General features: G+C 34.4%; 2 protein-coding genes across 2 annotated transcripts; both read right to left on the bottom strand.

Annotated features, from left to right (window-relative positions):
- Positions 1-3842: 3842 nt before the first annotated feature.
- LOC120176199 (uncharacterized mitochondrial protein AtMg00810-like) lies at positions 3843-5350 on the bottom strand. The gene is made up of 2 exons (XM_039182672.1): positions 5008-5350; positions 3843-4663 (listed from the first exon to the last, which is right to left on the bottom strand). Exons 1-2 carry the CDS (start codon positions 5348-5350, stop codon positions 3843-3845), a joined length of 1164 nt encoding a protein of 387 aa, XP_039038603.1.
- Positions 5351-5402: 52 nt separating this feature from the next.
- On the bottom strand, positions 5403-6891 carry LOC120176198. Its single transcript, XM_039182670.1, has 4 exons — positions 6740-6891; positions 6378-6589; positions 6029-6119; positions 5403-5664 (listed from the first exon to the last, which is right to left on the bottom strand). Exons 1-4 carry the CDS (start codon positions 6889-6891, stop codon positions 5403-5405), a joined length of 717 nt encoding a protein of 238 aa, XP_039038601.1.
- Positions 6892-16024: the final 9133 nt, after the last annotated feature.

Below are 16024 nucleotides of genomic sequence, written 5' to 3'. Positions count from 1 at the left end.
CCAATCAATTTATTGTCGAAATGTGTACCTTCATCGCTAATGATTGCTCGTGGTGTTCCAAAGTGGGTGAATATATTTTTGTGCATAAACTTCAACACCGTCTTGGAATCATTCTTAGGTGTTGCAATGGCTTCAACCCATTTTGATACGTAATCCACTGCCAAGAGAATGTACATATCTCCGAATGATGTTGGAAAAAGGTCCCATGAAATCTATTCCCCATACATCGAAAAGTTCGATTTCCAGAATGTTTTGCCATGGCATCTCATGCCGTTTCGAGTTGTTTCCTATTCGTTGGCATCTATCACATGACTTATAGAATTCATGTGCATCTTTGAACAGGGTTGGCCAATAAAATCCGGACTGAAGCACTTTTGTTGTTGTTCTCATTCCACCAAAATGCCCTCCATATGGTGACGAGTGGCATTGGCGTATGATATCTTGCTGTTATTCTTCTGGAATGCATCTTCATATTATTTGGTCTCTGCATTGCTTGAATAGAAATGGTTCGTCCCTAAAGTAATATCACACATCATGTAGAAATTTCCTTTTGCCCTGACTAGATAAATCAAGAGGAACAATACCACTAACAAGAAAATTAACTATGTCAGCATACCACAGTGTAGCCGTGACAAATAATATTTTCTCATCAGGGAAATCCTCTTTAATTTCTGTAATGTCAGGACAATCAGGTTTGTTATCTAGCCTAAACAAATGGTCTACCACTTGATTTTCTATACCTTTTTTATCCTTGATCTCTAAATCAAATTCTTGCAGTAATAATATCTACCGAATTAGTCTAGGCTTTGCATCTTTTTTACTAATCAGATATTTAATGGCTGAGTGATTTGCGTGCACAATTACCTTAGTGCCTATTAGATATGGCCTAAACTTATCGAATGCAAATACTACTACTAAGAGCTCTTTTTCAGCGGCGGTATAGTTCACTTGTGCATCATTAAGAGTTCGGCTTGCATAATAGATAACATGAAAAATTTTACTTTTTCGTTTACCTAGCACTGCTCCGACTGCATAGTCACTAGCATCGCACATGAGCTCAAATGGTTCGTTCCAGTCTGGTGGGATAACAATTGGAGCTACCGAAAGCTTTTACTTCAAATCTGTGAAGGCATTCAAACAATCATTAGTAAATTTAAATGGATGATTTTGTTGAAGAAAAAGACATAAGGGTTTAGAGATTTAAGAAAAGTCTTTTATGAACCGCCTGTAGAATCCTCCATGTCCAAGGAAACTGCGTACACCTCGCACATTAGTAGGTGGGGACAGATTTGCAATTACATCCACCTTAGCTTTGTCGACTTCGATGCCATGGCATGAAATTTTGTGACCCAACACTATTCCTTCGGTTACCATAAATGGCATTTTCCCCAATTCAATACTAGGTTGGCTTCTTCACATCGTTGTAACACCTTGGATAAATTGCCGAGACATCGGTCAAAGTCATCACCCGAAATGGAGCAGTCGTCCATAAATATTTCCATGCATTTTTCCACCATATCTGAAAAGATTGCCATCATGCATCTTTGGAATATAGCTGAAGCATTACATAGTCCAAACGACATTCGTCGAAATGCATAGGTACCATACGGGCATGTGAAAGTTGTCTTTTCTTGGTCCTCGGGTGTTATGGCAATTTGGTTATATCCCGAGTATCCATCGATAAAAGGGAGGGGAACATGATCCTTCTTTGTGGCTTTGTTGAGCTTCCTGTAGTACTGAATTGGTCGTGAGTCTTTGCTCTCCAATTCTCATGGTGAATTCTCCCTTTTCACAATCTATTAAAATTCTGTCGGTGGCTAAGAATGGGCGCCCCAAAATGATTGGTGCGTTTTCATCGGCTTCGCAATCTAAGATGAGAAAATCAACTGGAAATACAAATTTATCCACCTTTACTACAACGTCTTCAATTCTACCCTCGGGTCGCACATAAGACCGATCAGCCAGCTGCAGGATGACTGATGTGGGATGGGTGTGATATCCGTCTAGTTTCATGAATATGGACTTTGGTATCAAGTTTACACTTGATCCCAAATCAATAAGAGCTCGTCCTATGAAGTCATTACCAATGGAACATGGTATCACAAAGCTGCCAGGGTCTTTTTGCTTTGGTGGGAGTTTGCTCACTGATATAATGTGTATAATATAAGAATGGTGGGAGTTTGCTCACTGATATAATGTGTATAATATAAGAATGTGGACTATAGGTTATTTAATATTCAATATGTAACATATTAAACAACCTATTATCTAATGGTTCTTTCTCATTAAAATATTTAAAAGCATGAATGCACTTATGAGAAAGTACTTCCTTGAATTATTTTGCCTTTGCACGAGTGATAGGTCCTTTAGGCATGACTTCAGGATCCAATTGTGTAGTTGTGATCACATCATGTCCTTAGATACATGCCTTGAGCCTTTTTAATTACAAGAGTACATTAATCCTTGAGATTCCTTTTGTTTTGCATATAATGCAACATGTGTCAATGTATTCTCTACCTCTGCCTATTTTTCTTTCTTATACAAACTTGACTCTGATTCCACTTGTTTATTGTACAACTTTCAGTTGCTTCTTGAACCTAAAAAATAAAGTACAATTACTCTTGTTTAGGCTTTGTTAGATATGAGTTTGTACAACTTTGCTTGATTTTTTTCTATATATCTAAAGAATGAAATCCAGGTTGAAATGTGCATTACTGTGATCAATACAAAGCTACATTGACTGTATAAAAATCTATTTAATGTTTTCTCATAATGAACATTTGAAATTAATCAAATTCAAACCAAAAAAGTATAAAAATATACCTTTGTAATGTGATAAAGTGATAAAGTGATAAAGTTTGTAATGTTAGACACTGGATAATTTGAAAAAAAAAATAGACACTTATTTAAGAAAAACGGTATAGTTTGGACACTTATCTTATAATAAATCCTACAAGAAAATAAACTAACAAGTCAAAATAAAAATATCATCAAGGATTTGACCATATTAGAATTATCTATTCTAGTATCTATCATCCCATAAGATTTTGGGGTGATTTCTTGCTTAATGCTACTTATATAATCAATAAGCTTCCATATGTAGAATTAAATAATAATTCTCCACATAAAATGTTTTTCAATAAAATACCATCTTACTTGCATCATAAAAAATTTGGTTCTCTATGCTTTGTTTCTACTCTTAAAGCAAACATGGAAAAGCTTGTTGTTCGAGCATCATCTAATATTTTTCTAGGGTATGCTCCAGGGGTTAAAGGTTACAAAGTATATGTTCTTCAAACTCATTCTATAGTAGTTTCTCAAGATGTGATTTTTCATAAAAATATATATCAATTTCATTCTTAACAAATAACTGAATGTTAAAAACAAAAATGGCTAAACAAATGTTGAAATCTGAAAACTGAAGCATACGTATTATTGAACTAAAAATACGACCTTATGAAGTCTATTACAACCCAAAAATAGATAACATAAAATAGCTCACAAAACTACACTACTAGAATAACAAAAGAATCATATCCCTAGAAATAAGAGATTTTATTTTTACCAGACTTTTGACCTTTTCATTCCCTCCCTTAAACTAATTGTAGAGGAGACAAATTAGTTTAAATCTACAATTTCACATACTCCCATCATTTTCCTGAGCTTTTCAAATGCTTCTAACTTCAGTTGCTTGGTCATCAAATCAGGTACCTGCTCTTGTGTTGCATAATGAACTAATTCAACCTCATCGTTTCTTGTAAGATCCCTTAAGTGAAATTGTACATCAATGTACTTACTTCTCCCATGCATGATTGGATTTCAAGATAATTGATTAGTTGTTATCACACATAATGGTAGTACATCCCTCTTGTACATAGTCTCTTTAGTATCCTTCTCATCAGTATCCTTCTCATCCATATAGCTTGACAAGCACATGCTGCAGCACCTACGAATTCTGTCTCGATGGTAGACAAAGTAACTATGGGTTGTTTCTTTGATGACCATGAAACTACTCCTGAACTTAAGAGAAATACATACCTGGATGTGCTTTTACGATCCTCTACGTCTCCAGCATAATCACTAACGGTAAAACCCAACAATTCTTCTTCTTTCCCTCCCTTTTTATAAAGAATCCCATAGTTGGAAGTGCCATTCAAGTACCTTAAAATCCTTTTTCCAGCTTGTAAGTGAAGTTCAGTGGGTCTAGCCATGTACCTGCTAATTAGACTAGCACTAAACATTATATCCGAACGAGTTGTAGTGAGAAACATTAAGCTTCTCACTAATTGCTTGAAATAAGTTCCATCAACTAGGACCCCATCTTCATCTTTATTCATCTTGGTCCGTAGAACAATTGGAATATTTACTGGTTTGCTTTCAATCTTCCCAAAACGCTTCAATACTTCCCTAGTATATTTTCTTTGACAAAGAAAAATACCATTAGGTTCATGTAATACTTCAATACAGAGGAAAAATCTCATTTTTCCTAAATCACTCATATCAAAAACTTTCATCATGGAATTTTTAAAATCAATAATCATATCTTCATCATCACCAGTATAAATTAAATCATCCACATAAATACTCAATATCAAAATTTTATCTTCATCGCTTCCTTTGGTAAAGAAGGTTTGCTCATTTGGATACTTTTGGAACCCTTCATCTGAAAAATTGGTATCAATATGACTAAACCAAGCTTGTGGTGCTTGTCGTAGTCCGTATAAGGCCTTGTGTAATTTATACACCTAATGTTCACTTCCTTTCATACCACTTAGGTTGCTCCACATACACATACTCACTAAGTTTTCCTTGAAAAAAAAAAAGCTGTTTTGACGTCCAACTGATAGATCTTACAATTTCTTTGTGCTGCTATAGCCACTATAATCCGCGCCGTATCCATTCGTGCTACTGGGGAAAAATTATGTAAAATTTATTCCCTGTTGTTGAGAATACCCTTTGGCCACCAGATGTGCTTTATGCTTGTCAATCTCTCCTTGCTCGTTTAACTTAGTTTTATAGATCCATTTGACTTCAATGGTGTTGGCTCCAACTGGAAAATCAGTAAGGTCCCAAGTTTAGTTCTTCTCAATGGAGTTGATTTCTGAATCCATTGCCAATATCCACTTCGATGAGCATCTTCAGAGTTGATGGGGTCTTCGGGCGTAGTTAAGACTATGTTGAGCTTGTTTGCTTCTCCCGATAAATAATCACCGTTAACATAGTCCTCCATCCATGTAGGATCTCTTCTAGTTCTTCTTGGTCTTTCATTGGATTCATCAACACTACTCTCAGCTTCTTCAATAGGAGTTTTTTTCTGATTCTGATTCTTCTTTGATGTTATTGTCTTCATCGCCCCTTTCAAGTTCTATTAACACCTGCTCTTCATAGCTTGCATCCCACTTTCATTCTTTGTCTTCCTCAAAATCCTCATCTTTACAGGTCACCACCCTTTTAGCAACTGGATCGTACAATCCATAGCCCTTCCATTCTTTGTTGACTCCTAGAAGAACACATTCAAAACTCATATCGTCAAGTTTATTCCTCCTATCATCTGGAACATGAACATGTGCAAGACACCCAAAAACTAGAAAATGTTTTACCGAAGGCTTCACACCAGACCATGCCTCTTCAGGAATGATATCTTTGACAGCTACAGTAGGCCTTCTGTTCAACACATATATAATATAATTTACTGTCTCAGGCTAGAAGGTTTTTAGGATCTTCTTTTCTGAAAGGATCAAACGAACCAAATTCATTATTGTTCGATTCTTTCTCTCGGCTCCTCCATTTTATTGTAGAGTGTGAGAAATGGTCAATTGTCTTTGGATGCCGCAAGCTTTGCAATAATCATTGAACTCATTTGATTTGAATTCACCTCCTCTATGAGTGCGTGGACACTTGATATGCAAATCTATCTCATTCTCAAACAAACTTTTGAAACATTTAAATGCATTTAAAGCTTCTGATTTTTCATCTAGAAGCTAAACCCATGCTTATACTAAAATCGTCAATAAAGCATAAGAAATACCTCTTTATGCTGTTGGACATGGGAGTTATTGGTCCACATATATCTGCATGTATGAGTTGCAACTTCTGGCTTGCTCTCCATGAACTCTTCTCTGGAATAGATTCTCATTGTTGTTTCCCTTTTAAGCAATCAATACATACGTCAGTGTTGGAGGAGAGATGAGGTAGATCACGTATCATATTCTTAGATTGCAAGTTTGTTAAACCTTTATGGCTAAAATGACAATATCTTCGGTGCCATAAGTGAGAATATCCTTTGCATTTGTGTGAAACACATTGCCTCTTTTTTTGTGTCTAAGTCGTAAAAATGAACATTTGATTTGTTGTCATAGTAGTTTGAATAATCAAACCTTTGTCTGGATGATACATCTTACATATCCTTGCTTGAATGAGAATTGTAAGCCCTTTTTCTTGTAATTGTTCCATTCTCAGAAGGTTGTTTTTCAACTCTGGTACATAGAACACTCCCGTGATGAGATGGTTGATCCCATTTCTATGCAATCTAACACTTCCTCTCCCTTTTACCATCATTCTGGTATTATTCCCAAGCTTCACTTGTTCCCTAAAACATTCATCGAACTCACAGAACATCATTGCATTTCCACACGTGATTTAAGCAACCTAAGTCTAAGAACCATACCCCCTTTTGTTTGGCCTCGTGTTCTTCAATGTAAGCCATTACCAACATTTCCTCATGCTCATCTAACTCGACATAGGCCTCCTTTCCTCATGTAGGACATTCATTTTGAAAATGACCAAGCTTGTGACAACGATAGCATTGAATGGTGGCTTTGTTGAAAGTTTGATGTCCTCTTCCTCAGCCTCTTCCTCTAAACCTACTTCTGCCAAGTCCTCTCCCACCATTTCTTTCTTCCATGGTCACTTCAAATCATGTTCCTCTCCATTGCTCCTGTTGAACGTCTGCTCATGCACAAACAGAGAACTTTGCAATTCATAAATGGAAAGAGCACAAATATCATTAGACTCTTCGATTCTGACCACTACATAGTTGAATTTGTCTGTCAAGGTTTTGAGAATTTTTCTACAATGGTAACGTCTTTCATTTGTTCTCCATTTACCCTAATGTTATTGGCTACTGTCATTACACGAGAAAAATACTCATTAATGCTCCCTCCTATCTTTATCTCTAGAGTTTCAAACTCTCTTTTCAAAGCTTGAAGAACCGAGCGTTTCACTCTAGCACTCCCCTCAAACTTCTTCTTCATTGAGTCCCAGATTTTCTTGGAGGTACTCTTATCAGAATGGTTTCCAAAATGGTCCAGTCAATTGACTGGAAAAGGTTATTTTTCACTTTAAGATCTTTTGGTTTCGATTCCTCAAGCTTCTTTTGTAGCACCTCTGTCACAGCTGCTCCTTTAGGTTCCTCTATCCATGTCTCGATCAAGTTCCAAAACCCTTTGGACCTTAAAAAAATCTCCATAAGCATACTCCAATGATCATAATGATCATTGAAGCGTGGGATGGCTGGTTGAACAAAGGCTCCTGCTTAATTTGTCATCTCTCACAAAAAGAAAACTCTCTTGTTTTGCAACTGAAAAAACAAAAAGTTTCAGTTTCAATCTGGCTCTTGATACCAGAATGTTAAAAACAAAAATGGCTAAAAAATGTTGAAATATGAAAGCTGCAGGATACGTGTTATTGAACTTAAAACTCGACTTTATATAGACGATTACAACCCAAAAATAGAAAACATAAAATAGGTCACGAAACTACACTACTGGAATAACAAAAGAATCATATCCCCAGAAATAAGGGATTTTATTTTTACTAGACTTTTGACCCTTTCACTAATTCACTCATTGATCCTTTTCATTATGTTTCTTTACCAACTATGATTCCTGATTCTTTGAATTCGTATGACACTGAGGTTCATGATGCACTTCAGGATGTTTCTAAATTCTCTCATACTGGTCAAAATAATACACATGGTTGTAGTGCTCCAAATGAATCAAATGCTTATGCCATATCTCTTGAGAACACATTCCTAGCTAATCAAGATATTTATTTTAGACCATAATCAACTTTAAATTGTCATGATGGACAAGTTCCACAAAATAACTCTCTTGCTTGCATGGAAAGAGTGTCTAGACGATCGACCAGGATTATTTAGAAACATTTTTATCTTCAGAATTACTATTACAACAATACATATTCTACATGTGTTTACCCATTGAAGCTTATGTCTTCGCCTCTGAACTCTCTCCTTATGAAAGTTCTATTGAAAACGTTTCTGCTTCAATATGAGCCATCTTTTTATCACCAGAAAGTAAAGTATCCATAGTGGAGAGCTGCTATGCATGATGAGTTAAAGGCTATAGATGATTTTCAAACTTGGACAAGTAAATAAAATAAAGTACAAGGTTGATGGCACAATCGATAAGTATAAGTCTCAGTTAGTAGCAAGAGGTTTCACTCAAATTGAAGGTGTTGATTAAAGAAACCTTTCACCTGTTGCTAAGATGAGCACTTTTAAAATTCTGCTTGTTTTGGCTGCTGCAAATAATTGACATCTTCAGTTAGATGTTAACAATGCTTTTTTGAATGGGAAACTTAATGAAAATGTATACATGAATCCGCCTCTTGAATATTATTTAAATGGTTCAAGGAACATGGTGTGCAAGTTAAATAAATCCATTTATGGTTTAAAAAAAGCGTGTAGGTAGTAGTTTCATGATTTCTCTCAGGTCGTTATCAAGTTTGGTTTTTTACAATCTCCATCAGAACATTACTAAAGGTTATGGGTACAACTTTGTAGCACTCGTGGTTTATGTAGACGACATAGTTCTTGCAAGGAAGAACTTGGAGCAATTAAATGACGTTCATACTTTTCTACAACAGCATTTTAAGTCAAAGGTTCTAGGTCCTTTGAAATATTTCCTTGGATTTGAAATAGGGATGGGCACGGGTGGGGCGTGGGTATTTTTTTTTTTGCCTCGATTCCAACCTAAAAATATATTCTCTAAAATTGACCTTGTTCCTCTCCGATAAATTTTAGATTTTCTTTCGGCTCGACTCCATCTCAAATTTTAGATTAAAACCTTAACCCCGACCCAATCTGAATATATTAATATTTTAAAATAATATATTTTATAATAAGATATTTATAATTATTTGTTTTTTATATTTAAAAAATATTAAAATAATATATTTTATGATAATTTTACATTTTTAATAATTAAAGAATATATTTTAAAAATATAAAAATAGAATTCCCTATAATTTTAAATATAATATAAATAAAAAGATAAAATAATAATATATAGCGAGTCAGGTCGGGATCGATTTTTTACCTTAAACTCGGCCTTGCTCCCACCCCAAAATTATATACCATATAACCCGCCTCGATTTTTAAAAAACTGCCCATATAGGATCGAGTCAGCTCGGGACCCATCGAGTTCAAATATTTTGACCATCCCTAATTTGAAATTACTCGTAATATTACGGGGATCTCTTTGTCACAAAGATATTATTCATCACGGCTTTTGGAAGACACTGGTACACTTGGTAAAAAAAACCCGCTAATTTACCGATTGTTCCATCTCATAAATTGAGCATTCATGAAGGTGAGTTGTATGATCCTAAACAATATCAAGGTCTGATTGGGAGGTTATTATATCTAACCCATGCGAGACTTGACATCACATGTCGTTTATCGTCTCCTATCTTATGTTAAGAAAACTCAGGGTCCCGGTCAATTCTTTTCAGCAAGCAACAATTTGTAACTCAGTACTTTTGTGGACGCTGATTACAGTTCATGTCCTGACACTCGTCGATCCATCACTGGTTATTGTACATATATTGGTGATTGATTCATTTCATGGAAATATAAAAAACAATAAACGGTGAGTCGTTCATCCTGCGATGCAAAATATTGAGCAATGGCTTCAACTACTTGTGAGCTAGTATGGATTGCAGCTCTTCTTTCCACGTTTTTTCTGAACGCTTCTCTTTTTTGTGATAACCAGTCAGCCATTTATCTAGCTTCCAATCAAATTTTTCATGAACGTAACAAATACATTGAAGTTGTTGTCACTTTATACATGGTTATAGTTGGAATTATAAAACTCTTCCACGTTCGGTCTGCTAATCAGTTAGTAGAAATTTTCACTAAACCGTTTTCACCAAATTTTATAAAGTTCATGGTCAAACTGGGACTTCTTGACATTCGTTAGTCTCCATCTTGTGGTGATGTTATAACTAATATTTTAGTAGGATAATTCAAGTTAGTTAGAGTTAATTAGGTTTTATCAGTTTATATATATAAGGAAGTTTTATTTGATTGATTCAGTTCTTTTTAAACTTAGTAAGTTTGATAATAAAGAAGAATTTTTCCACTTCTTTTACAGTTCTCAGCAGCAGACATTAAATTACACAAGTAATTGATTTGGTAAAACTTATTGTACGGTAGATATGTTGATTGATCTATTTTCAAAAGAAAAATTATTTTTTTTTCATTTTTCTTGTTTATTCACCCCATAATTATATAAGTTGTTAATATTTTAATATATGAAAGTTTGAAACCAAGCTGAAAATGTCTAATTGGGCTGTTTTTTTTAAAGAATCATCACTTGGTTTTTCGTCAAATAAGTCACTCCAGATTTTATTTTGCAATCTACAGCAAATGCGACAATACTGAGGAATTTCGTCACCTCGACGTGACGAGTTTCGTTGGATATATTATTTTAATTATCCTAGTTAAGTGGGCCACATGTGAGTCGTTATTTTTAATATATTTAACGGGACTCATCACGTCGACATGATAAGTCCCTTAAGAAATTATTTTAAAATTCATTAAATAGTTAAAAAAAAGTAAGAGAGAGAGATCTCGTCATGTCGAGGTGACGAGTTTCACTAGAATTTTAAAAAAATAGCCGTTGGACAACGGTCACTTCCCAACAGTCACCATGGAACTCGTCACATCGTGGTGACGAGTTCACTCAGAATTTTTGAAAAAGTATAGTTGTTTATATACGTTGTGATTGAGGTTATAAATAGAGGTTTGGGTTTTAACATTGTTATTATCTATTGTTACAAAAAAATTGAGAAAAAATCATAGTTTCTCAGGAGTTCCCAAAAAATGTCTACTCGAGAAGAAATATTACACTTTGATGATTTCCATATTTCTTCGTTTGAACTCTGTCCGAAAGAAGAACGGGGCATTCATTAACGAGGAATGACACTAAGAGATTTGCACCAACGGATTATTATTATATATCTACAACAATCCAACTTGTATCCAACCACATTTCTGTGTAGTTTTAAGGTGAACCCGACATTGATTTTGGCCATCGTGAGGCAAAAATGATGATAACCGATTCGATATTATTCAAGAAGTTTTGGGAAGGATGCCACCACCTGAGGTCTTAGACTAGTATCGAATATGGATCACTTCATTGGAGTTCGAATTTCAAGTGACGAACGACTCTACCGAGGAAAAGGTCATATTTGCAACCTGAGCGTATCATCTCCAATTGATTGGAGGGATATATTATTACTGGATAAATCTGGTAATTTTGGGCACACTTAGTATCTTCATATATTGAATAATTTAACTAAGTGTCACAATACTTGTTGGGGCTAAGTGATTTTTTCATTTTTATATCGATAAATTTGTAAGGATACAATTGTCGAAAGGGGTAAAAAAGTCGATGTAATGGGTTGTCTAGTATTGCTATAATCTTGGGCATTATATCGGTTCCTATTTTGTACGCCAATTACACCAGCCCCGATTAAGTTTCCTCTAGCTGCAAGGTAAGTTTTTTAAATTTGATTTTTAACTAAATTTACACCAATTTATTTTTTATCTGTTTTAATTTTTTTTTATTTTTAGATGGAACCATAAAATATTTGAGACCATGTGTTGGGTGCAACTAAAAGAGATATATGAATGAAGATCGATATCGTCGGTCGACAAGCGATAAATATTCAACTGTATTATATTATTTATTTTATTATTTTTTTTTTGAAATTATTTAACTTTATAATTAATGTTTATAGTTTTCTTGGCTTTCGTATTGTGACTGAGAGATCTACAGGTTATTTCTCACAAGATTTTTTTATGGGTTAGAGTTGTGGTGTTCCATTACGCCTTTATCACACTTCGTGATATTGAGATGCTTGTTTGGGTCTCATAAATGAATTCCTATGCAACTATTTGATATGGACGCTCTCTATAAAATTGATACGCGTGGGAAGCATACCGAAAATTGGTCGAGAAATCATGTTTTCAACGTTAAGAAATGGAATCAGTGTCATTTACCAATCCCTGTGCATTACGAGATTACACCTACTGTAATGCATTCATACTGGGTTAGTAGTTCTAGTCGACCCAAGATTCATAAATCGAGCCCAAATGATTTATAGAATATCTTGTATTAAGTTAAGAACATATAATGGGCCTATTTTGTGCCTAAATAGTGGAGAATGAGATCATTTATTTTTGAACCAAAGAATAAGGGACTAAAAGAGTAATTAAACCATTTTGAAAAACAAAAGGTGAAAACCATTTATGAGAGATGATATCATGTTGGGAGCCCATACCTCTAGCCTTCACCAAATTTGCTTTCTATCTTCCTCTTCATTTCTTTCTTTTCTCTTCAAGAAAAAAAAAATCAAAGATCAATTCTTGGTGGTGCTACAAGTTTAGGTTGGATTTAATAAGATGAGAATGTTCCTCTCCACCTTCCAAGCTTTCATTTGAGCCCCAAAAATTATGATTTAGCCATAGAAACCAAAAATAGAATTAGTGGGGGTGTAAGAATCTAGGGATTCTAGCTCATTTTTTGGCGTAAGATGAAATTAGGAAAGTGTTCTTAGACCCGTAAATGTCTCATAAACAAGTTAGTAACATATTTTACATGTTACATTAGTGAGAGAAGTTAGAAAATGTTCTAAAGTTAGAGGAAATGAGAAATTAGCTCTTGGGTAATTTGGAGCGTTTTTCAGTTACCAAGACCCCAAGGTAACACATATCTAACCTTCTTATACCATTTGTATGCCTTTTAGTGCATTGCTTTAGCTTGCATTATATTTTGAAGTATATGAGCATTTGCATGGCAAATCTTAGACTTGTGTGTTTTTAAGTTTTATATCAGCTTTTTATGACCCTAATAAACTTGAATAAGACTTTAATAACGTTTGGAGACCTTAATAGATCTTTTAGGGTCGCTTAGAAGGGATTATATGTGTCCAAACAGGGCATTTTTGGATGAGAGTTTTGTGTGAGGAGTATCGATACTCATTATAAGTGTCGCAACGATCCTTCGCGTGGTCCCATGTTTGCGCTTCGACTTGGAATCACATGATGAAGTCGCTACCGAACATTTTGAATGAGGTAGATTGAACACCTTGATTTTGCCCATTTATCATATATGTGTTTTACCAGAGAATTATCAGATTTAGGAGTTAATTACAACCAGAGAAGGATGAGCACCCTCGAATTACTCTTTCGGTACCACGCGATTACCTGATTTTCTTAATTACGAAAATTATAAATTTAAAATAAAAATTTAAATTCGATTTGAGTTATTTACCATTGACAAGATTTAATCGGATCCCTTCACAAAATATATTAATATAAAAATAATAATAATAAAATAAGTAAAAAAATAAATTTAAAGTTGTAAAATAAAATTTTGAATCAAGGTATCAATTTAAAATAAAATAAAATAAATGGACAGGACTAGAATCAAAATTAAGAGATCAAATTAAAATAGAGAGCAGAATGAATTACACGTCAAAACATGAGGGATTATGGACATAATTTAAAAATCTTCTAATTGCACAGCAGTCCCCCTATAAAACGACCTCATCTCTCTTTTTTGTTTTATTCTCACCCATCTCTAAAAAATAAACAACTTCAGAAAACTCTCTCAAGCTTTCTACACTCCTCGGCCAAAGTTCCTCCATGAGCCCCTCGTCGACCACCATCTCACCGCCATTAAGGCCACCATCCATGATTATTAGAAACCTCTAAATCCATCTTTTCGATCGCTCTAAACCCCCAAGCCCAAATTCAACCACCAAACCTCCAAATGAACCCAACCGTGTATATATTCAAAGGAAACCTTCGGTTGTTACCCTTCTCGACGATGACTGTTTGAGTTCTGATGGTGTTTCCTCTCCTCTCGACTCTGAAAAATAACCAAAGCTAAATATCACTCTTTTTCCTTTAGAGTTTTTGTGATTTTTGGGTATTTTTTGAATTCTTGCTCCTTCGTTCGCTCATTCCCTTTTTGTTTTCTTACAAGGGCTTTTAAAGCCATGGGAGAAGATTCATTTCCTCCATTGATATGCTTTGATTCCCTTGATCTTTGGGGATGATTTCAATTAATTTCGAAATATGATTTCTTTTTGTTTGATTCGGGTTAACTATTGATTTGGTTGTCATGCATGTTTGTGTTTCCCTTGATTTTGGGTTGATTTGTGTCGATTTGGAAGATTTGATTTCCAAAAATGGTTTGAAACATTCTGGAAATAAACCTTAGTTCGGTGCATGGTCCTCATGCGCCTTTCCTTCACTGTCTGATGATGCTCGATTATTTCTGATTTTCTATCGGTCGTTGGATCAATGTGCCATATCCAACAGTGCAGGATTAGCTACATGATGAAACTTTTTGGGGGTTCCATAAAACCCTATTTTTTCTTCAATCTCGACCATCAGTTGACAGCTTCATCCAAAGGCCCTCTAAATACGACGTGAATTACTGAAGTGTAAAACCCTAACTCGTGTATGGGTTGGGTCAGGCCTGCTAGGCTAATTGGACTCTTGTTTAACTCAGGTAGCCTGCTCACTGGTTCAGGTGAATGGGCTTCCTTGAATTGGACCATGAATATTTGCTCTATTGTACTTTCTTTGCATGACGAGACTAGACTTGAACCTGAACTTTATTAGACCTAAACCAAAAATGAAAATAAAAATAAGATAAGATAAAATAAAATAAAAATATATATTATACAAGATTTTCAAAAATTATAATATACTTACTATAATATATATTATATAATTTTTCAAAAACTATAATATATAATAATGCTATATATTTTTTAAAAAACTATTCATATATTTTTAAAATATAATAAATATATATATTCCAAAACTATATATATATATATATATATATATATATATATTAAAAAATATATAATATATTTTTTTCAAAAACTATACGTATATGTTTTATATATATATCAGTACTATATGCTTTCAAAACATAATATATATATATATATAAACCATAATAAAATATATTTATATAATAAAACTATGTATATAATATTAAAATAATAAAATGTAATCTCGGACGAAAATAGGTGTATACATCTTCCCCTCTTAGTCCATTATCGTGTAACGACAATATGACAAAGATAAATGGATTCTAATTTTCGGATGTTTATCAAAATAAAGGATTCTGATGGTGAGCTTGCTCTTTTGATGTTGAGACGTCAAGCTTTTCATCATGAATTGAATCGAACTTGTGCTGAATTGGGATTTCTTCGAACTCGATATCTTTCATCGCGAAGTTGAAATCTGAGTTGAAGTTATAGATGATTATTCTTGAAGTCGGATGTCCTCCGTCGTGGAGTTGAAATCTGACTTTAGAATATATGACTGGAAGATGGCTCCTCGCTGATGAGTTAAACCAAATTGCAAACAGTTTTAGGATGTGTTTCTGGGTCAATAATCCTCCACCTTGAAGTTAGAACTTGGCCTGAAAATGTCAATTGGAAACTAGCTCCTTGTCGCTGATTTAAGATAGATTGTAGTCGATTGTGTATTAGCTTGTAGTCGATTGTGTATTGGCTTTCAAACCCAATATCCTCTTTTATGGAGTTGAAATTGACTTCAAAAATATTTAATTGGAATATGGCTCCTCATCATTAAATTAAGCCAAAATACAGTCGATTATTGATGCATTTTGGGCTAAGAATCCTCTTTCGTGAAGTTGAAACTTGACCTGAAAACTTCGACTGGAAA

This window comes from Hibiscus syriacus, unplaced genomic scaffold, assembly GCF_006381635.1.
Source record: "Hibiscus syriacus cultivar Baekdansim isolate YM2019G1 unplaced genomic scaffold, ASM638163v2 tig00112231_pilon, whole genome shotgun sequence".
Lineage (NCBI taxonomy): Eukaryota > Viridiplantae > Streptophyta > Magnoliopsida > Malvales > Malvaceae > Hibiscus > Hibiscus syriacus.
This window is presented reverse-complemented; position numbering and strand designations above follow the sequence as displayed.

Excerpts from the sequence above, each read along its gene's own strand:
- LOC120176199 (XM_039182672.1), bottom strand. The coding sequence starts at position 5,350 with ATGAAGACAATAACATCAAAGAAGAATCAGAATCAGAAAAAAACTCCT. Across the intron at positions 4,664-5,007 it reads AAATGGATCTATAAAACTAA|ATGAAGGGTTCCAAAAGTAT; the intron begins GTTAAACGAGCA and ends CCAATTTTTCAG.
- LOC120176198 (XM_039182670.1), bottom strand. The coding sequence starts at position 6,891 with ATGGTGGGAGAGGACTTGGCAGAAGTAGGTTTAGAGGAAGAGGCTGAG. Across the intron at positions 6,590-6,739 it reads CATGAGGAAAGGAGGCCTAT|GGAACAAGTGAAGCTTGGGA; the intron begins GTCGAGTTAGAT and ends TGAATGTTTTAG. Across the intron at positions 6,120-6,377 it reads GATGTATCATCCAGACAAAG|AGAAGAGTTCATGGAGAGCA; the intron begins GTTTGATTATTC and ends AATCTATTCCAG.